We start from the raw sequence: 22,610 nt of genomic DNA, 5'->3' as shown, positions 1-22,610 counted from the left end.
ATAAGTTTCCTGTCAAAGTCATGCTTTAGATGTCATGCAATAGGTATTAAGGCGAGTGATGACATTCTCAGATTGAGTTCAATTTTGTCAACATAAGTGACATGATACAAAGTGGAGCCAGTTTATTTGTTTTATTTTGCCCATGACATTCATTATTGCAATTTGTCTCAAGATTCACTTCATATCCAGGGTTTATTTATTCTCTACTTACAGCCGTATTATGTTGAAAGTCAAAATAATGAAGCGGTCCATCTTGGTCTTCTCGTCTAGCCATTACTGACATAACATGCATTAATTTACCACATAGCATTGATAAAGCATTGTCTTCTTTACCACGCAATAAACCAATCAGCTTTTTGAATTCTCTAGCGGTAATACTATGTATTCCGAGATACTCTAGTAAACCACACAGGTGCTCTGAAACAGAGAATAAATTTACTTACCATAGGTGCAGGGTTATCCCAAGGGCTTATTTTTAGTTTTTCAATAAGCAATGGAGCCATTGCAGCATTACAATGAACACAATTGAGGCAATCAACATGTGATATTGTTATACAAAATAGCCGATACTCTATGCAATTTTTCTGGGGAGAACAATGAAGATATATTTTAGATTTATATTACCGGTAGCAGGTGTTTATTGTCCCTGAATACTGCACCCTAAGGTTACATTGTTGTTTCCATGGAAACAACTTTGGGTACACCCATTTTTTATTTGCTCTTTGTCTTTTATTTGATGGAATCTTGCACTCGGTGCATATCAAGAATCTGTAGTCTTCTACAATTTCCACATTTAAGTGATCATACTTGAATGGGTTTTACTTTCCCAAATCTGGTTTAATTAGCAAAAACTTTATAAATAAAGAAATCTACAGTACTAATTACCTAAGGCTTTGTTGTTGATATTCTCAGCTTTTCCAAGTACATCTAAAATAGCAGTAATCATGCGCACATTACAACTATGCATTCTGTTATGAGTGCTAAAGGTACAGATGAATTTCAATGACTCAGCCAACCATGTCTGCATTTCAGGGTCTTCAATGGCTGGAATCCATCGCAGTAACAGCAAAGCAACTTTACTGTTTGGTAGACTTGGTTTCAGTTTTTTACTGAATTGAGCTTCAACAACCTGAAATAATTGCAATGAATACATCAAGAATTAGGATATTTTTAGCAAACATTGTAAGAGCAATTTCAAGTAATTTTTAAGTTATTTTCCAGTAATTTTAATTAAATTTCAGGTTATTACCAAGTACATTAAGTACTTTTTAAGTTATTTTCCAGTAATCTTAATTAATTTTCAGGTTATTACCAAGTACAATAAGTACTTTTTAAGTTATTTTCCAGTAATTTTAATTAATTTTCAGGCTATTACCAAGTACATTTCTTAAGTACTTTTTAAGTTATTTTCAAGTAATTTTAATTAAATTTCAGGTTATTACCAAGTACATTTCATAAGTACTTTTCAAGTAATTTTAATTAAATATCAGGTTATTACCAAGTACATTTCATAAGTACTTTTTAAGTTATTTTCAAGTAATTTTAATTAATTTTCAGGTTATTACCAAGTACATTTCATAAATACTTTCACAGTAACTTACAAGTAATTAACAAGTTATTGTCCAGTATTTTTTAAGTAATTTTCAGCAATAAAACAAATATCATAACAACTGTTTCACTGGCATTGCCAACTTTCGGCATAATTATGAAAATGAAAAAAATTATATTTCTTTAACGTGGCAAAATCTGCAATTGATCCAAAGTAATTACCGGGGTACATGTACTGCATTAAACAGAAGAACATTGGTGATGGTAGTGGTTAAAGTTTTTGTCCCACATCACAGAGGTGCTGACTCAGCAGTACAAATCAGAGTAGGTTAGGGGGACTGATTCACACATGAACTTGCAATTAGCACCAAAGTCAGGAGAGAAAGTTTGAATATTTGGTACAAAATCAACTCAACATGTGACATAAAGATATAATTCCTAATTGGCTTCGATTTGAATCATACATGTATGTCTCGCTAATAGTTGCATGTTGTTACTTATTTTTTTTTATCAGTCATTTGTTTTGTTGATCGTTTTTGGACACGATACTTACCATGTCTAGGAGAGCCTGAAGCAGTTCTCTGCTCGGTTGTCCCAGACCCTTGAGTCCTTCACTGAGTTTCAAATAGCCATAGTTGTCCTTGAACGTCTCCTTAGCAGCCACAGATCCTGTCATCAAAGCTGACAAGGCTTTTACAATAAGAACACCAAACACCTGTCTATCATATTCACCTGCATTCTTTTAAGAAAAATAAAGTATTATAATATTACTAATATGGCATGAAGATTTGTACAGTAGTGAACTGTATACATCAATTACTTTGACTATGAATTATTTGGGAAAATTACTGTTACTGTAACAGTGTGCTTTATTCATAATTTCAAACAGAAAACCGAAAGACTCAAATGCGGAACAAGTTTTATTTCCTGTCAATAAAAAGAAACTTCAAGTTCAAGGTGGATTGATAGCATCTGCATGTGACCATTTCCTGTAAGGTGACTGAACTGCCCTATATATGAAAACATCAAAATCTTGTTGAGAAATGTCTGGTGGGTTAACTAAGAAAAGGATTAGTATGCAAAATTCAAAATCCTGAACATGTATAAGATTTTGTTTCCAAGAAAGAACTTTGCAATCAACATATGACAGGGTCAGTTTCATATCTTGCATAAGTATCTATGATCTTCCATATTGCCAAAGAATTGACATTATTCTGTCTAACCATAGAACCTGGTGAATACAGGTACATGTAGTAGTAAACTAAACTATACTAAATCTTTTTTTTAAATGCCTTTTGTGATTCACACATGAACACATCAGTATACAATCCAATAATTATTAATTATATTTTCAATTGATGAATTTGAAAAAACAAAACTTCACCATGCACACAAAACAATATGAACAGTTAAACTTGAAAGTTTTGAACAAATTTGATAATATTTTTTTCAAAAATGTTTGGTACAGATGATTGGTTCCAGAACGAATACATAATTTAATAGAACACATTAGGAGATATTGTACAGAACATTATTTTTTTTTTCCTTTGATGTTTGCTACAACTACAGGTTTCTGTACTCTCTCTATAGTACCAGGTTAGCTTGCAGTAAAATTATTATATCCATACCTTTGCATTGTCTAGAACTCCCATGATATACCTAAATGTATCCACCCCCAATAAGATGGCCTGCAAGGCTGCTTTATCTCTGCACTCCAGCATAGCAGGCAATGAACCTGAAAAAAAAAATCAATATTAAATGAAACATAAATCAATAGAAGAAATAATACATGGAACATCTGCAAACAATTGAATTAATATGTACTCTACTTTCATTGACTCGGGTCCAAAATCTCAGAGTACACAAGTGCAACCAAACTATATCTCATACATGCTCAAGAAACTGCATTTAAATCTGAGTAAACCTTGGTGTACCTTTAATAACAACTTGCCTTCTTTGTTAATTCAGGTCTTTGTATATTACCAGGACCTGGGTTTGTTTAATTATCACCACTATAATTCCCATAAAAATGTAGCCCTCACACCCCTCAACATTTTCCACTGAGATTTGTAATGGTACGATCCATCTGTCACTGATTCAGATCAAGGTCATGACATGACATCACTAAAAACCTGAGCATTACAACCTAAGCTAATTATTTATTCTGAGCATGCTCAGTTGCTCTGTCAGTGCAGTCGGGAGAGGTAATTTTGGATGAAAATTTTGAAAAAGACCCACTTAGAAAATTACGTGCATACTCGGCAGAGACTTGTTCATCAACCTGCCAAGTTTCATCGATATCTGCTGCAGAAATGTAAATGTTGGAGGTGGAAACGGAAAATGGACATTGACAAAATGTGTGTATTATACTGCTGCGCCTGAACGGGGACTAATTACTGAATTACATATTTAGTATTATATTTGTATAAACTTTATTAACCCTTTGAGCACCAATTTGTTCACATTTTCTGAAATTTTCACTGAATTCAATCGTAATTTTGAACCAAACAGACAAAATGTGACATTAAATCTAGTTTTTGATCAAAAAATTTGATATTCTCACAACAATTTATGTTGAAAACGAGCTGACTATAAATGATAATATTTTGAGGATGGTGCCTGCGGACCGTGTACTAGTATGAGTATGTACAACTCACCCAACATAGAATGCTGTAGTTCTATACTTTTATGTTTGCCATCTTTATCAGCAAGCACCATTAAGAAGATATCAACAACAGTACTCACGTCAACTTGTCTCTGAAATAAAATAAAATCAGATACATTTTTGTAAGTCCCATAAATATTGAAACGACACTGTCATCAGAACAGTACATGTGTGTATTATACTGTTCTATCATTGTGTTTTATGTTATTGGGTTGGTCTTTTCCTACATTGTGCGTACAGCATGCTATGCGTAGTTCAAAACATAAAGAATGCTAATGGTCGTTACTGCAATAACAAAAAAAATTGAACTAATGATGAAGTACACATAAACTTGACAATTGTTTGAATTTATATCATGTCTGTGAATGTACTACTTGTTTTCTAACAGACATGTGAAAGTTCATTGTTGCATGTGACCTGTCATCTTTGCCAGTTCATCAATTCAGTCATCATCAATTCAGTCATCATCAATTCAGTCATCATCAATTCAGTCATCGCGTCACAATTTTACATTGGAAGAATTCCACTATGAACCTTTATTTCTTGATGACAAAATAAATCACAAAGATGCACGTTTTTGTGAATTTCCAGTGGTAAATGAAACAGTCAGTTAAGCTATGACTCAATATAAGACGACAAAATCTATTGGTTCAAATTTGAAATTGATTGGAGTTGTTGTTACAGGAATGCTGATTGATGAATCCAACTCCTTAGTGCAGCCAATCAAATCATTCAGTTTAGACCAAATACAGCCTTTCCTAATACGATCACGTACTGGTATGTAGGGACGGCCATAAATGTTCGGCTTCATTGAAATTGGGTGCTGCCTCCCAATGCACATGTGCATTTATGAGAAAAGTTACGACTTTAAGGAGGCGTATATACAAAATTAAAAGATTCTAGAACCCACCTTATCAGGGCTGCAGACATGTATAACATGTATCATACGATTCACACATTTCAGTGCTAACTCTACCACTTCATTTTTAGCTGGCAAGTTCTGAGTCACGCCCTTTGAGCTGATAAACTTGAACAGTGTATCTACAGTAAAGGGGTTGATGGCCTTCAGGGCGTTCACCTGCATTCCTGACATGATGGCCCCGAACATGTGTAATAAATGGCATTGTTGGCGAGAGGTTAAACACCAAGATTCTTCTTCAGTCAGACTCTCTGCAATAAACAATATGTATAAGACTGGTATTTCTTTCTCAGTCTGCTCTTTTCTGCTCATAGCTTGTTTGTTTTAAGCTGAAATTTGCTAAATTTTGTGTGTTCATTTAAAAATTAATGTTGAATTTTGATGTCAGCCCAATTTTCTCAAATTCACAAAAATGTTCCTTGGCAGTTTCAAATACGGAGGAAAAATCACAAACTTGTAAATTCTTTGAACAATTTTTTACTAAAGAACTCCATCCTTACCCCTTTCAGTGCCATTATCAACATGTAACAAATGATTTTATAGTATACTCCTTTTTACACTAAATGTTGATAAGAAATTAAAAGCAATATCTAAAACTGTTAATATGGTCCAAAATGATGATGAAACTTAGTGAAAATTTTACAAAATGTGAAAATATTTGCACTGAATTTTGGGTATGAAAAATATCTGGTACTAAAAACGTTAGAGAGACACTTTTGTTTATACATTGTATAATCATTTAGAATATTATAGTAAATCTACTGAAAATACTAATTTGTATTGTCATTACAAAACATCTATATACATCACAGAATTATCTGGCTGCCATGTGCATCACTGCATTTTTTTACCAAAATTTTGTCAGAATTTTAGAAAAAATCAAATCTTCATAAAAAATCAAAACACAATTTGAATAACAATTCAAAAAAACAAAAAGAAAAGTGCATACATGCACCGCTTTGGCAAACAAATAGACTAGAATAATGTTTCTTATTTTTCTGAGCCTTATAGAAATTACGGAATACCTGGAGGAAAGGTGGTGACACCTGTGCAATAACAACTAGCTATTTAACTACTGTAGAATATTTTATTTTCGCTTGGAATTTATTTTCGCTGAATGGATGATTCCGTGAAAATAAAATCCAGCGAATATACTTTTTTTCCTATATTTCACATTAAATTCATCAAAAATCAGTGAAAATAAGTTCCATACAAAACGCCCAAAAAGCCTTTTCAGCGAAAATTAATTCCAGCGAAAATAAAGTATTCCACAGTAATTTCCAAAAGTAAACAAAAATTTAAGTAAATTAGTGTTAAAATATCAATCAACAAGAATTGATTTACAAATTTCAGTGGACAGGTAGAGAACAAAATTGCTTATTTCTATATTTTTCTTTGTACATGTATTTCACTTTAAAGATGTGAAAATTTTGATTCATCTTACCATGATAGAATGTCAGGACTTCTGGTGCCAAGTAAGCAGGCTTATATTTAAATAAAGTCTTATCAACAGTGATACTGAAAAAAAACATAAAAACAAAAATGAATAAAATCAAACTCATGTGCAAACTGTTTCTGCATTGAGTCACAATCAAGAAACTGATATTTTTTAAATTGTGCATTGTAGTCATCCAAATTTCTGAATTAGACATGATGACAGATTGACTGTTTTAATAACAGAGCTTTCATGTAGTCCTCCGAAAGCCAGATGCAAACATCTGACAGGTCACATTGCCATATTGACAGGTCATGCTGCCAAATTGACAGGTCACGCTGAAAAATTGACAGGTCACGCTGACAAATTGACAGGTCACGCTGACAAATTGACAGGTCATGTTGCCAAATTGACAGGTCACGTTGCCAAATTGACAGGTCACGCTGCCAAATTGACAGGTCACGCTGACAAATTGACAGGTCACGCCGACAAATTGACAGGTCACGCCGACAAATTGACAGGTCACGCCGACAAATTGACAGGTCACGCTGCCAAATTGACAGGTCACGCTGCCAAATTGACAGGTCAGACTGCCATACTTACCAACAAAGTCTTTTTCTCCATACATGATATGGATCATACATACATTCTAATAAATGTAACAAATGTTCAAAATAGGTCACTAATGGACTGGAATCACTCGTTTCATCATTAATCTGTAATTTGAAGAAAAAAACAACATTCATTTTACTATTTGTAATATAATAAAATAGCAATGTATTATTTGTTCATATAAATATACAAAATATCATGATTGGTAGCTGAAGCAGTCTAAGCAAAATAATATAACCAATCATAAGACATTAATTAAGTAACATTAGTTGGGGTAAATTAATTAATGCAAATACTTGTGAACATATTTTACTACTGTTATACAAAACAGCTATATTTAGCAACTAAACTATTAGCCGCGTCCTGTTCAATATGGGACTCATAGCAACATATACAACACGTGTAAAATACATTGTTTATTTACATGAAATTCGAACACGTGCTGTGCGACAACCACCGCGCTTTGTTTTACGAATCACTTGTTTGACTCAACTAGACTCGAACATAAACAAGTAAAATATCAGAATCATGGCCTTACTTTGAATGTACACTTTGAACTAATCACATATTGATTGTAACATTGACTAAATATGAAGGATAAATAGAAGATTTATTGTTTCAGCATTATGTGCGGTAACAGTATTCCAAGTTGATAGTATTGAAGTGGACAGTCATATTCTAGTCACCTAAGGTCACATTGCACCAGAAGTGATGGATGTTTATTGATCAGGTATAAATCATCAAGGTATTTTCTTTGTAAACATAATCAAAGATGAAGCATAATATATTCCAAATTGTTAAAAACATAGTTAAACTCTGGTGACCTTGCCCTTTGTTATATAATATTATTTCCTTTACCATATTTGTTTCAATATGAATATGCATTGACTTAATTCATTTCGAATACAAACAAGATTTAGGAGTGGAAAAGCAGTCTACCAGAAGTCTTTGAATGATGTAAATATCTCACAAAAACATTGATGTCTAAATTTGTTGAATTATTTTAAGGGACAGATTATATTCATGGCACATATTGGGAGCAAAATATCACTTTAAAAAGGAATTATTACTCATTGTCTGTAGAAGGGGTATAAAATAATAGTCTATCGGCTTCTGATCTTGATTAAAATTTGGCACCCAACGGATTATTCATAGGAGTGCTTATATCAATTATCTGACATCTTGTTTTCTGTTAAGATAGTTTATACCAGTATATTTTATTGGTAAGTTTTCAAATGTATATTAGATTGTGCAACAACTCTCTCCATCAGTTGATATTGAAACTAAGTCAAGTATTCCCATGAAATTTACAAATACATTAACAATGGTATTGATTACAAGATAAATGATTTACTAGTACTTGAATCATTGAACACATACAGCAATGCATATACCCTCTGGAACCAGTGACCTTTGAATGTAATAGTCAACATTTTTTATCGGATTTTGACTATTACTTCCTCAATTTTTGCATATTTTCCAACAGGAGATATGTCGTTCACATTAAGAAAAGATTTTATACAGATGAATTAGGCGACCAAGTTTGATACAGTTTCGAATAGAATTAGTAAAGACATTGTATACACATTAACAAATATTAACGTCAATGACAACAACGATGATGACAGTCATTTTCCCTTAATATTCGTTTCCTTCTTTCATCTCGATGATATAAGCAAGCTGTAAAGGGAGTGGTTCTCCTGTTATTGCACAATGACTTTAATTTACAACATATACATATACTCACTGATCTAAATCATCTCATCTCATCTCAATACATTTTACTATCATTTCTTTTAGCAAGGTGGCTGATTTGTCCATGGGCAGCACACTGCATTTTATTTGCACATTCCACCCTCAAGATATAAATTATCTGCTTCGAGACTCACCTGTTTAACCACATTGGTTGCTATGGCAATGAGGTGACCTGTATGATCACATGACGCAACAAGAGGAATGTTGTCTAAATTTCTGGAACGAAAACAATAAATAGAAAACACATCAGAATATAAAGTTATGAGCATTAGGTAAGGAACATATTATGAAAAGTTTTAATGTAAGTCTAGACCTAGCCTAGAGTAAAATGAAAAACTATGCAATGCCATAATCAGCAATGGCTACTGTAAAATGACTATTTTTCACTGGGTTTAAATTTCACTGATTTACCATTTCAGGCATATTCAGTGGGTTTCAAATTCACAGTTTTATCATTTAGATAATGTATTCTATGTTAAATTCGACATATTCCCTGGGTTTTATTCAGCGCATTTTTCAGTCAGTGAAATAAGCAAAATTAAAACCCAGTGAATAATTAAGTACATTATCACATGGAATTAACTTCTCGTCTAATATTGTACAGTGTTACCATTTAAGTTCAGATTTACCACTTACCTACAAATGATTATAAGCACTTTGATGAGTAATTCAGCGTGAGAAAGACTATCCAGGTTCACATTTTCTTGGCATTGTTCTCTACATTCTATAAGCTGACATGTGATAACTTCAAGAATGCCATCCGGAAGCTTACTGATATGGGGTCCATTTGATTCAAACCTACAAAAACAAATTTTTCAAGTTTATACATGTGTACCCTGTGTACTTCCATTAGTAGCCTGTAGGCTGAAATACACAAGCAAGCGGCAATTAGGCCGGTAAATGATTGTCACAAGACTTAGTTGACAAGAGTCAATTGATCGTGGCACACCTGTCAAGACTCAGCTGGTCATGGCACACATGTCAAGACTTTCGGTCATGGCACACATGTCAAGACTCAATTGGTCATGGCACACATGTCAAGACTCAGCTGGTCATAGCACACATGTCAATATTCAATTGGTTATGGCACACATGTCAAGACTCAATTGGTCATGGCATGTAAAAACTCAATTGGTCATGGCACACATGTCAAGACTCAATTGGTCATGGCAAACATGTCAAGAACTCAATTAGTCATGGCACACATGTGAAAAACTCAATTGGGCATGGAACACAAGTCGAGACTCAATTGGGCGTGGCACACATGTCAAGAACTCAATTGGTCATGGCACACATGTCAAGAACTCAATTAGTCATGCCACACATGTGAAAAACCCAATTGGGCATGGCACACATGTCAAGACTCCATTGGTCGTGGCACACATGTCAAGAACTCAATTAGTCATGGCACATATGGAAAGACACAATTGGGCATGGCACACATGTCAAGACTCCATTGGTCATGGTACACATGTCCAGACTCAATTGGTCATGGTACACATGTCAAGACTTAATTGGTCATGGCACACATATCAAGACTTAATTGGTCATGGCACACATGTCAAGACTTAATTGGTCATGGTACACATGTCAAGACTTAATTGGTCATGGCACACATGTCAAGACTCAGCTGGTCATGGCACACATGTCAAGACTCAATTGGTCATGGCACACATGTCAAGACTCAGCTGGTCATGGCACACATGTCAAGATTGAATTGGTTATGGCACACATGTCAAGACTCAATTGGTCATGGCATGTAAAAACTCAATTGGTCATGGCACACATGTCAAGACTCAATTGGTCATGGCAAACATGTCAAGAACTCAATTGGTCATGGCACACATGTGAAAAACTCAATTGGGCATGGCACTCAAGTCGAGACTCAATTGGGCATGGCACACATGTCAAGAACTCAATTGGTCATGGCACACATGTCAAGAACTCAATTAGTCATGACACACATGTGAAAAACCCAATTGGGCATGGCACACATGTGAAAAACCCAATTGGGCATGGTACACATGTCAAGACTCCATTGGTCATGGCACACATGTCAAGAACTCAATTAGTCATGGCACATATGGAAAGACACAATTGGGCATGGCACACATGTCAAGACTCAATTGGTCATGGCATGTAAAAGCCAAATTGGGCATGGCACACATGTGAAAAACCCAATTGGTCATGGTACACATGTCCAGACTCAATTGGTCATGGTACACATGTCAAGACTTAATTGGTCATGGCACACATGTCAAGACTTAATTGGTCATGGCACACATGTCAAGACTTAATTGGTCATGGTACACATGTCAAGACTTAATTGGTCATGGCACACATGTCAAGACTCAGCTGGTCATGGCACACATGTCAAGACTCAATTGGTCATGGCACACATGTCAAGACTCAGCTGGTCATGGCACACATATCAAGATTGAATTGGTTATGGCACACATGTCAAGACTCAATTGGTCATGGCATGTAAAAACTCAATTGGTCATGGCACACATGTCAAGACTCAATTGGTCATGGCATGTAAAAACTCAATTGGTCATGGCACACATGTCAAGACTCAATTGGTCATGGCAAACATGTCAAGAACTCAATTAGTCATGGCACACATGTGAAAAACTCAATTGGGCATGGCACACAAGTCGAGACTCAATTGGGCATGGCACACATGTCAAGAACTCAATTGGTCATGGCACACATGTCAAGAACTCAATTAGTCATGACACACATGTGAAAAACCCAATTGGGCATGGCACACATGTGAAAAACCCAATTGGGCATGGCACACATGTCAAGACTCCATTGGTCATGGCACACATGTCAAGAACTCAATTAGTCATGGCACATATGGAAAGACACAATTGGGCATGGCACACATGTCAAGACTCCATTGGTCATGGTACACATGTCAAGACTCAATTGGTCATGGCCCACATGTCAAGACTCAGCTGCTCAGAGCACATATGTCAAGACTCAATTGGTCACATGGCCCACATGTCAAGACTTAATTGGTCATGGCACACATGTCAAGATTCAATTGGTCATGGCACACATGTCAAGACTCAGCTGCTCAGAGCACATATGTCAAGACTCAATTGGTCATGGCACACATGTCAAGACCCAATTGGTCATGGCACACATGTCAAGACCCAATTGGTCATGGCACACATGTCAAGACCCAATTGGTCATGGCACACATGTCAAGACCTAATTGTCATGGCACACATGTCAAGACTTAATTGGTCTTGGCACACATGTCAAGACTCAATTGGGCATGGCACACATGTCAAGACTCAATTGGGCATGGCACACATGTCAAGACTCAATTGGTCATGGCACACATGTCAAGACCTAATTGGTCATGGCACACATGTCAAGACTCAATTCGTCATAGCCCAATGTAGGTTTTCACACGAATTGGTCTATTCATGATTCCAAATGTTGATTCTTTAAATTTGCATACTTGCAAAATGTAGTGCTACAAATAGATTAGATGAATCGCATAGGGATGTGAACAAAAAGCATGTGGATGGCTTCAATACATGCACACAAATGTATGTGTGTGTCTGATACTGAGTTCGTACATGTACAATGTATGTGCAGACATGCAATGTACCGTTTAGTTGCATTTTAAAATATCTTGTATATTTTCAGATATCATATTGAAACAATGGAACTTATACCGGTGGATAACCTGGTGAATTGCAAATGTACTTGAAGCAATATGCATCTGATTTAACAGCTGAGTTCTAATGAATGAAAACACTTCAGTGTGTAATGAAGCTAGTGAAGTCAGACTTGTGGTGGTAACACGTTGCACATACTGAGTGTCAGCTTGTCTGTACCATTGTGTACATCAGCTGATACATTGTACATGTATGACGCGGCAAACCAGCTTTAATAGTCAACACACACAGGCTGTGTACTTGATAACACACATGAACACAGAACACTATAATCAGGGGCCACAATTTTGTGACAAGTAAAGATATTAAAGATAAACACTTTTTCATCGGAATACAATTCCTAGATGATATAAATACAAGACACACATATACAAAGATGTTATTTTGTTATTTAAGGTAGTTGGCTACCATTAAAATTTTGAAAATGTTTTATTCAATGCCCTTGCTCACAAAAATTCTGCTAAAAAAGTACAGTACATGTATGGTCATTGAAAAACAGGTCAAACATTCATTCAGCTAATTTTTTTCTCAGGAAAAATATCTCGTACTACAGTTGTATGTCCAAAAATTGATACTTAATTTCTAAATCATTAAATATGAATAAACTGTTTTGTATAAAAAAAATGTTGATACATTAAAAAACCAAATTGCCATGAATATTGTGTACAATACAACTACATGTACACATGTAGCTTGTCACATACTGCTATCCACTCATACAATGTACATGTACAACACAAGAAATCAATTTAATACATGTATCACAAAATCTCAGTTGCTCATTTAAGTATCGCACAGCTACAGTTGTTAATAATATTGTGTGATTTTATTTTAATACCGGTAATTCATTTTCTACCAATTTATGCACTTCTATTATCTTGTCGGACTATGTTCTCATCATTTTTTAATTGGTTTGTTTTATTCTATGATTGATTTCATATCTCTTTGCTGTGCTGTTTCAAATAAATTTACTCAATCAAGGCATTTGATCCATATACATGTACTTACATACATGTAGGACTCGAAATTATTTTCAGACAGAAAAGAAAAATTCATTATTTCTTTATTTGATTAATTTCTTACAATAAAAAAATTAATTATTAAATTATGCTTATTATATAATTTTAATTATATTTTTTTTTTTGCATAAAACACTGAAAATCAACATTTTTTATTATACCATTTCAGTATCAATTGTTCAATAATTCATGTGCACATGTTATTCTCAACAGTGGATTATCAGCAAACAATATCAGACATCAACCCTTCAAAAAACAGAGTGAACTTTTCACATTATTTTTACTCAAAATTGTTATCAAGATTTGTAGTCAATTGAAAATTAACAAAGAATTTATACAAAATGTATGAAAAATATGCAAAATGCACAACAATTTTGGTGGAAAAAGCATGGCGTTTAAAAGATAATTAATTATAGAAACAAAAAAGTAAATGAAAAATGAAACAAAATTACTATGGTTATATAATATGCATAGAATGATGTGAACCATTTGCTTTCTGATACATGTAGTGTAGTACCCTAACTGTAAACAACCTGATTAACATGTGCAGCTGTATGTAGGTTAACACAATGGAGGACACATAAATTTTAAACTACGACAGCATGTGGCATACATTTTCGTAATGGTTGTCAAGGCATGAAGTACATTTTTGTAGATATTCGTTTGAGGTGATTCTGGAGTACAACATCTGATATTTAGCCTTCTCACCACAAGACTTTCTCACCCATATTGTCTGCACTTTTTCCTTATATTCTTCAATATTTCCGAAAAAATTAACCCTAATTTTGAAGCCCAAATTTTAGTAAATTTTCAGTTTTTAATTAAAAATTTAGGCTACTTTTGGCCTAATCTTCTGAAGGAAAGTGCAGACTATAAATGAGACTATTTTGTGAATTTGTGATGAAAAAAGGGAACTGGTAGTGAAAAGGTTAAAATCACTTGTGGCACTTTTTCTATTAAATGTACATTGTATGAAACAGTTAATCTGAAATTTTTTTTTTTTTTTTTTTTTGAGAAAGTACAATTTTTTTTATGAATCATGATTGCACCAATCACTATTTCTGGGTTGCGTTATTTGAAATTATGTCAAAATAGGCGAGGATACACTGCTCTTGTAAGAGAATCCTTTTTTTGACATGTTAGATGATCCACGATCACGCCGGATACACTGCTCTTGTAAGAGAATCCTTTTTTTGACATGTGAGATGATCCACGATCACATGATCCACGATCACGCAGGGGCACAAAGTTGACAAAATCTACTTTCAAATGAAATTAACGTAGACATTTTATTGTCAATTGTCAATCAACAACACATTTCAAACCATATACATTGTATCAAACAATGAGTAAAATTTTTAGAAGTAATGAAATGCAGAAATTTCACTTATGGGTGGGATTTCACTTATGGCATTAACGTCTAAATGAAAAAAAAAAAAATGTTTCTTGGGTAATAATTACTCCAATTTTGACCCTTAAATATATTGTTGTCAATCCCATGAAACTGAGATGTCAATTCACGTTTACATTAAAGTGATTCTTTTAAGTTTAACCCTAATATTGTCAGCTCAGTTTACTTTCAATTCACTTTCCTCACTATTATGTGATCTTGATCATTGATAGTAGCTTGAATTCTATGTTATAAATCCGAATCAAAATCAAATGACAATCACCAACATTTGAATGTGCTGAACTCTGATTATTTATTATTTATTTACTCATATTATTTACTTGTACATGTATTTATCTCAATATTTTATGCTGTTTTATTTTAATATTAATTAAATATTATATTTTTATATTTTAATTTTATATATATATTTTTTATTTTAATATTAAATATTTTTTATTTTAATATTAATTTAAAATAAATCAAAAAAAAATGTCAAATTTCATTCAATGTAGCAAAAATTGTATTCTATTCTATTGTAACCTACTCTATTCTATTCTACACTAATATGAAAATTAATTGACATTTCAGCTGAGACTTTCCTAATTTATAAAAATATAAATGATATTATTTCTTTAATTTTGTAATAAAGCTGAGCTTGACATCTATTCAGTAAAACACCATCTGTCACAGTAACAATATGACAGATCATTGATTTAATATTCATATTCATATGCAGATGTGATCTATTGAAATGATAGATTCCGATAGATGTGGTTTTATCTGTGATTCTATCTTCACTTTTTTTTTTCACAAGGACACCTTTTTTTTCTTTCGATACACCAAACAAAAACATTTAGGAATTTTTTTTCCAATACACTATGGTACGTACCTAAATTATTGGTTAGGGTTTTAACAAAGCTGTTGAAAACTTTTGATAAAAATTGAACCATGCAAAACTAGACTAGAAAATGATGAGGTGCCTATGTTATCTACTCAGTATACTTTTCGTAACCAAGAAAATTAAAAAAATAAATGCATATAACATTAAAAATACTGAGTATTTTTAGTATCATGTGAAAATTTTTTTTTATTGACTGTAATTTTTTAACATTTCGTAACGCCTATTTTAGAACCAAAATAAGGCTTTTCACTCTTCCCCGACGCCTATTCAAGAGATTGTACGGTGTATTGTTTGTTTTGTGCATGTGTTGTGGACAAAAAATGACCACGCCCATTTAGTGATTGCAATATGTACGTAATAGAAACCGCACCCCGAACTTGAGCTTTTGATCCCAATTTTTAAATTGATACATTGTAATATAAACCGTGGTTTATAATAGGACTTTAACGGTATTTAGAAGTGCACATAAATCAAATACTGTATTTTCTCTATTAGAAATACATCTGGAATAGAAGTGCACATAAACCAAATACTGTATTTTTCTATATTAGAAATACATCTGGAATAGAAGTGCACATAAACCAAATACTGTATTTTCTCAATTAGAAATACATCTGGAATAGAAGTTCACATGAACCAAATACTGTATTTTCTCTATTAGAAATACATCTGGAATAAAAGTGCACATGAACCAAATACTGTATTTTCTCTATTAGAAATACGTCTGAAATAGAAGTGCACATAAACCAAATACTGTATTTTCTCTATTAGAAATACGTCTGGAATAAAAGTACACATGAACCAAATACTGTATTTTCTCTATTAGAAATACGTCTGGAATAGATGTATACTGCAAAACCATTTATTTTCATGACATTCAATTTCAATATTTTGATGTTTTGAGCATAATAACTATGTTTTAATTTCTCAAACTTGTCAAGGAAACAACCATATACTGCATTTTCTCTATTTGTAACAAACAAATGCCATTTTGGTTCAATATTTAGTGTACATATACATGTACAAATTGAAAAATATTTGACAACAAAGACAACTCAAGAAATTATTTAAGACATTGAAAATACAAATTTACAACAAGTTTACAACCATGCAAGAAAATGTCCATTCACAATAAAAACACAGGTTTCAAACACAATGAGGGTATACATTACACTATGATGAACAGGAACTGAAAAGTTCAAAATATGGTCAAGATCTCTAATCAATATTTGCACAAAAAATGAACACTTGAAAGATAAGGACCACTGCTCAGGTGCAGACTGTAAATTTTGATTAAGATCTATATCCAATGAGGAATTATGTCTATTTAGTCCAAAATTAAAAAAAAAATTAAATAAAAATACATATAAATTTGCATATAAATTTTGGTAAAAAAAGGATGGCACGAGAAAAAGTTAATATACTGTAAAATACCGGTACTTTATTTTCGCTTGGAATTAATTTTCACTGAAGGGATGATTCAGTGAAAGTAAAATCCAGCGAATATATACCTTAAATTATTTTACAGTAAACACTTTGTAACACATAAGACTGTTTTAGGAGAATATACATCATTGAAAAAACATCAATTAAAGTTACTTTAATGTTGTACTGAAGATCATTGATTTTTATCATTTTAAGGTATCATTATACAGATGATTAAACTACAAATTAATATTACAAAATTAATTTTCAATGTAAAGCTTTGTTAATTACGATTGGTCTGCAGAGGCTCTTTATTTTTGTTTTTTTCTGAACAACATTTATTAAGTGCCTCCCTTACTACTACAGCTGCGTACTTTACATAGTACTTCTATTGCCACTACATGTATGTCTGAGTAAACATTTTAGTTGAATTAACGCCAAAGTCAATTTGTGTTAGCTTTGACAAAATATATATATATTTTTTTTAAATATGGAAATTAGTTTGAACACAAGCGTGCAATGAATGTGTGAGATATGGCTCTGGAACTATTAAACCTCATTAAAACAAAATGGCTGACATTTTGCATCTGATCTTCAAAACTAAGTTTGAAGAAATCTGTCCATACACAACTAAGATCTCAGATCAACAGAGTATTTTTAAATTATATATTTTAAGCACTAAAATGGTCACAATTCTGCAATCTTGAATTAACTGGAAATGAATATATGTCTCCTAAGATGCACAGAGGTGAACTTATACAAGTAAGTCCAAGTTATCAGACTTCGTTTGAACAGGGACCAAAAATGACATGCACATAATGTTGCACACAAATGTTAGTGGCAAAAATTATGATTCATATTTATGTTTATTAATATGTCAGACTCTGAAATCAAGATATAAAAGAATACACAATGTGACTACTTACCCATCAGTAAGATATCTGTGAGTTAGATCAATGACATTCTCATTGCTCTGTATAAACTGTTTTACATATAATTTCCAATACTGAATATCATGCTGTGAAAGAAAACATGAATTAATACTAATAACAAAAAAGAGTGATACTTTTATTTAATTTATTATTTTCTGAAAACGTTCTATAAAACACTTTGAAATAGCTACATGCCATTTTAACAATTTTGACTGAATTCACGAAATGTAGAATCTTAATAATTTAGATAAAGTGCTACAATCTCAGTGTGAGAATATGTACTTTCCTTTAAATTAGCTAAAATAATATGCTAGCTAAAAGGACATGTTTCATAGTAATCATTTTTCAGGAGCCGTAAAATCCACAGACTGCTTCAATGTAGAAACACAAACATGGGTGTGGTCTCCCTATCTTCATTCATATGACTGCACAAATACCACATAAGGTATGAGGAATGTCATAAAACGACAAATACAATCTACTATTTCTACTGAAAAAAGTACAATGACCAGACTTTCTCGTTCAATTTTTTCTGTACTTTTTTTTACTTTTATTCTTCAATATTTCTGGAAATGAACCCTAATTTTGGAGCCAACAGACAAAATTTGAGTTATTTTTCAGTTTTTACTCAAAAAATTTGGCTATTTTTGTATAATTCTTCTGAAGGAAAGTGCAAATTATAAATTGGACTACCAATATTTTTGTGAATTTGTTATGAAAAAGGAGGAACTGGTGGTGAAAAAAGGTTAAATGTGAACTGCTATGATATTCATGCTAAACATCCTTTTATACATTTACTATTTCTGAATGATACACAGAGGAAACCAAGTCATGCAATGGTACTATGTTAATCAATAACCAGAATTGGTTAGCAAAACCAGAATGACAACTGAAAGTTATTATTTGAAAAGATATCACTATCTGCTGATCATCAAGAATCATACATAAATACAAGATGGCGACCATCAGGAAGTTTTGGGCAATAATAGCATATTATTCTTAAGCAAAAAATTTATTTCAAAAAATAACATTTTTTTTTCATTTTTTTGGTAATCATGTGTTAAGTTATCACTTATTCATAATGCTAATTGTTACGGTATTTTGAGTGTTATGGAATGTAGTTATTCACTCACATTTAATTTATGTGGAAAAAACTAGCCTATGACATCACTAATACAGGAGTCAAAATACTCTGGTGCACACTGCACTATGCACATAGATCATTAGTTAGTGCAAGTAAACTCATAATATAATGTGCACACTGTGCATGTAGAAATTAACACAACATTTTTTCATTATATTCACTAAGTCTAAATTAAGTTCAACTAACATTGTAAGACAACTCAAAAAAAAAGGAAAATCTTTCGTGATCACATCAATCGAGAACCCATAAATTTTATTTCAACTTTAAAAGTGGTGCATTTCATAACAAGTTAGTGCAGGTAAATTTCAAATTCAACATGCACACTATGCATGCAGGGAAAAAATTCTTTTTCAATCCATCATACATGTACATGTTTGTATCATTCACCTCTACAAGCAATTGACCAGTGTTCTCACCACCTATGAAACATTTGCCTGGCTCATGCTATATATTTGTTGGGGTTCCAATTCTGATGTGTCAAAGTCACACATAAAAATGACAATTTATAAATGTAGCAAGGAAATTCGATCACAAAACCTATTTCGATATCAAATATTCTGTTAACTATCGTAAGTTGATCATTCACATGTGAACATTATCTCCACTATGTCTGTTTCAAATTCGACATGGATGGGTAATTCTTGATTTGTCTCACACGATTTATCTAATGCAACAATGCTGTTGTCTCAGTGAGTGATTATAATGCAGCATTATAATATATATATTAGCATGAATAATTTAATCTAAAATAAATGTTTATCATTTAGTTACTGCAAGATTTAATTTACAAATAGTCAAAATGATGCATGTATACAGGTAGATGGACATCTATCCTGTATGTTGTAAATCTGAAAGGAGCTTAAACAAGAAGTGTACATGTATTTATATTTATTTTTATTTATGTGTCTTGTGTAAAAATAAATATACTTATTGATAAAATAATATCTGTGCTCAATTTGAAATAAAAATATTAAATACATCATCGAGAAACCTTGGTAGTCAAAGAAAACTTTAATTTCTGACTTCAGTATCAGTTCACAAAAAAATAATGCGAGAGGGCATAAAAAGGTATTTTAACAGTGGAAAGCAATATTTGACATTGAATTGCTGACATGGCCGATCAATGAAGTCAACCCCCTTTTTCTGTGTACATTCAATTTTCTTCACCCCCTCTAGCAAATACGAGCAACGAAAATCTGGCATTGGCAGCACCAATTGGCAACAAACTATATCACTACCATCACTGATACATGTGTACATGTAAATTGCAAACAATGAATTAACCGAATTGGGGGCATTTCGCCCAATTACCACTTCGCCCGAACGGTTTCGCCCGATTACCTGTTCGCCCGATTACCATTTTGCCCGATTGCCATTTCGCCCGATTACCATTTCGCCTGATTCCTCGTATGTTTGGTATTTACGTGTAATCAAAACAAGATAACGTAGAAGTCGAAATTTCAAAGTATGGTCGAAATTTAAAATAAATTAGCGTAAATCGGGCCCTAATACTATATTAATTATATACAATGTTGTGTTTCTATTTCAATTTAAAAGTATGGTCGAAATTTAAAATAAATTAGCGTGAATCGACTGTAAAATCTGACTGTAAAAAAGAGGAAATAATATATTATTGGTACTATATAAATTGTATTTAAAACTTTAAAAATATGGTAACGACGTCGTGATTTGCAAGTTTTATTAGATTGATAAACGCCGAGGTTGGCTTTAGGTACTACTTAGTGTTCCAAGTTCCCAACACCGGAGGGCGTACAAAGATTCCGTCAATGGTCAATCTTTGCATAAAATGCGCGGATTGAAATTATTCTGCCAACGACACCACTGTGAAAGTATTTTATTCAAACACCGATGGTGAAACAAGTGAAAAATCTGTGTATGACGGCCGATGCATACCTGTCCCATTGCCTGTCGGCCACCCCTCCATTGTGAATGGGGATGACATCAGTTGGCAGACATCAGTTGTAGTGTTTGTATCGGCAAGAAAACCCTGACTAAAATGCGATCATATTGTAGATTTTATGCATTTTACCAGATGTACATTTCAAATCAAATTTCCCAGTAGGCCTACTGTGTGACATCGGTAAATCGGGCGAAAAGGAAAACGGGCGAACCGGTAATTGGGCGAACCGGTTATTGGGCGAACTGGTAATCAGGCGAAGGAGTTCGGGCGAAGTGGATTTCGGGCGAAGTGACTGTACCCCAATTAACCATGCTATTTAAGAACATTTTATTACCCACTGTAAAGTCTGGGCTAATGTTATTTTCTTCATATGTATTATAATAATGGGAACATATAGGAATAAGAAGAATCACTGATGTGGCACTGGTGTAGAAAAGGGATCCGTAGTAATCTTTCAAATATACAATCTTATTGATAAAATCAGTACATACCAAATACTTTTTAGATGAATTAACTTCAGATGGGACACAAATATAGTACGATATCAACTATTCATCAATATTATCAAACTACCTTTCAACAATCATCTTCAATTGCCTTGACTGCAAAATGAAGACCACGATAGAGGAACATTTTCTGCTCTTTTATTACAAGATTGTATTCTGCTGAACTCACGTGTGAACTTGACTTTTTGTTGATCAATGATGTGAAGTTATGAAGTTATACAAATAATCAACATTCCAAAAACACAGGAAAATAGATATTATTTGTACAGATTCTCTATAATCATGCACAGTATTTTTAATAATAGAAATTGCTAATTTCTGATACGCAAATATTAAATGTTTGCCCTCACCCCACAATTTCTGATCAATTAATATGAATTAAATTTGATGTTATGTTTTGCTACAAATCGTATAACGTAAACAACGCTACACGGGTTAAAGTACACAGTCAAGGCTGTGTATATACGATGTTCTTCGGTTAGGTTCTAATCGATCGAGTGGGTAAATAGATGTTGATGAGTTCATCAGCATGTAAACAAGGCAACACCAACGCCCCTTTCCTGGCCAGTCAACATCAATCGAATGAAATGTGAGCCGGTTACTGCGTGGCACGGTACAGCAATCGGGCTGTAAATTCCTACCTTGGTCGAGTACAGCAGCCATAATTGGTAGAGCTGTTCTTCAGATGCCATGTTAACTCAGTGTGGTATGCAAATCAATGGAAGTGGTTTGAT

The 22,610-nt window shown here is 33.2% G+C and overlaps 1 protein-coding gene across 1 annotated transcript in view; it reads right to left on the bottom strand.

The window, feature by feature from the left end:
• The window catches only part of LOC100369368 (neurobeachin-like protein 1), an 85,263-nt gene extending 62,695 nt beyond the window's left edge, over window positions 1–22,568 (bottom strand). Inside the window, exons 1-12 of the mRNA XM_085495809.1 lie at window positions 22,518–22,568; window positions 18,300–18,391; window positions 9,571–9,732; window positions 9,069–9,150; window positions 7,171–7,283; window positions 6,577–6,650; window positions 5,124–5,383; window positions 4,206–4,305; window positions 3,177–3,283; window positions 2,102–2,287; window positions 886–1,129; window positions 212–417 (exon numbers count right to left, since the gene is read on the bottom strand). Coding sequence (XP_085351935.1) covers window positions 212–417; window positions 886–1,129; window positions 2,102–2,287; window positions 3,177–3,283; window positions 4,206–4,305; window positions 5,124–5,383; window positions 6,577–6,650; window positions 7,171–7,283; window positions 9,069–9,150; window positions 9,571–9,732; window positions 18,300–18,391; window positions 22,518–22,568 — 1,677 coding nt within the window. The remainder of the gene's footprint in view (window positions 1–211; window positions 418–885; window positions 1,130–2,101; window positions 2,288–3,176; window positions 3,284–4,205; window positions 4,306–5,123; window positions 5,384–6,576; window positions 6,651–7,170; window positions 7,284–9,068; window positions 9,151–9,570; window positions 9,733–18,299; window positions 18,392–22,517) is intronic.
• Between the last annotated feature and the right edge of the window lie 42 nt (window positions 22,569–22,610).

Source organism: Saccoglossus kowalevskii, chromosome 22 (genome assembly GCF_978046115.1).
Source record: "Saccoglossus kowalevskii chromosome 22, keSacKowa6.1, whole genome shotgun sequence".
Classification (NCBI taxonomy): Eukaryota; Metazoa; Hemichordata; class Enteropneusta; family Harrimaniidae; genus Saccoglossus; species Saccoglossus kowalevskii.
This window is presented reverse-complemented; position numbering and strand designations above follow the sequence as displayed.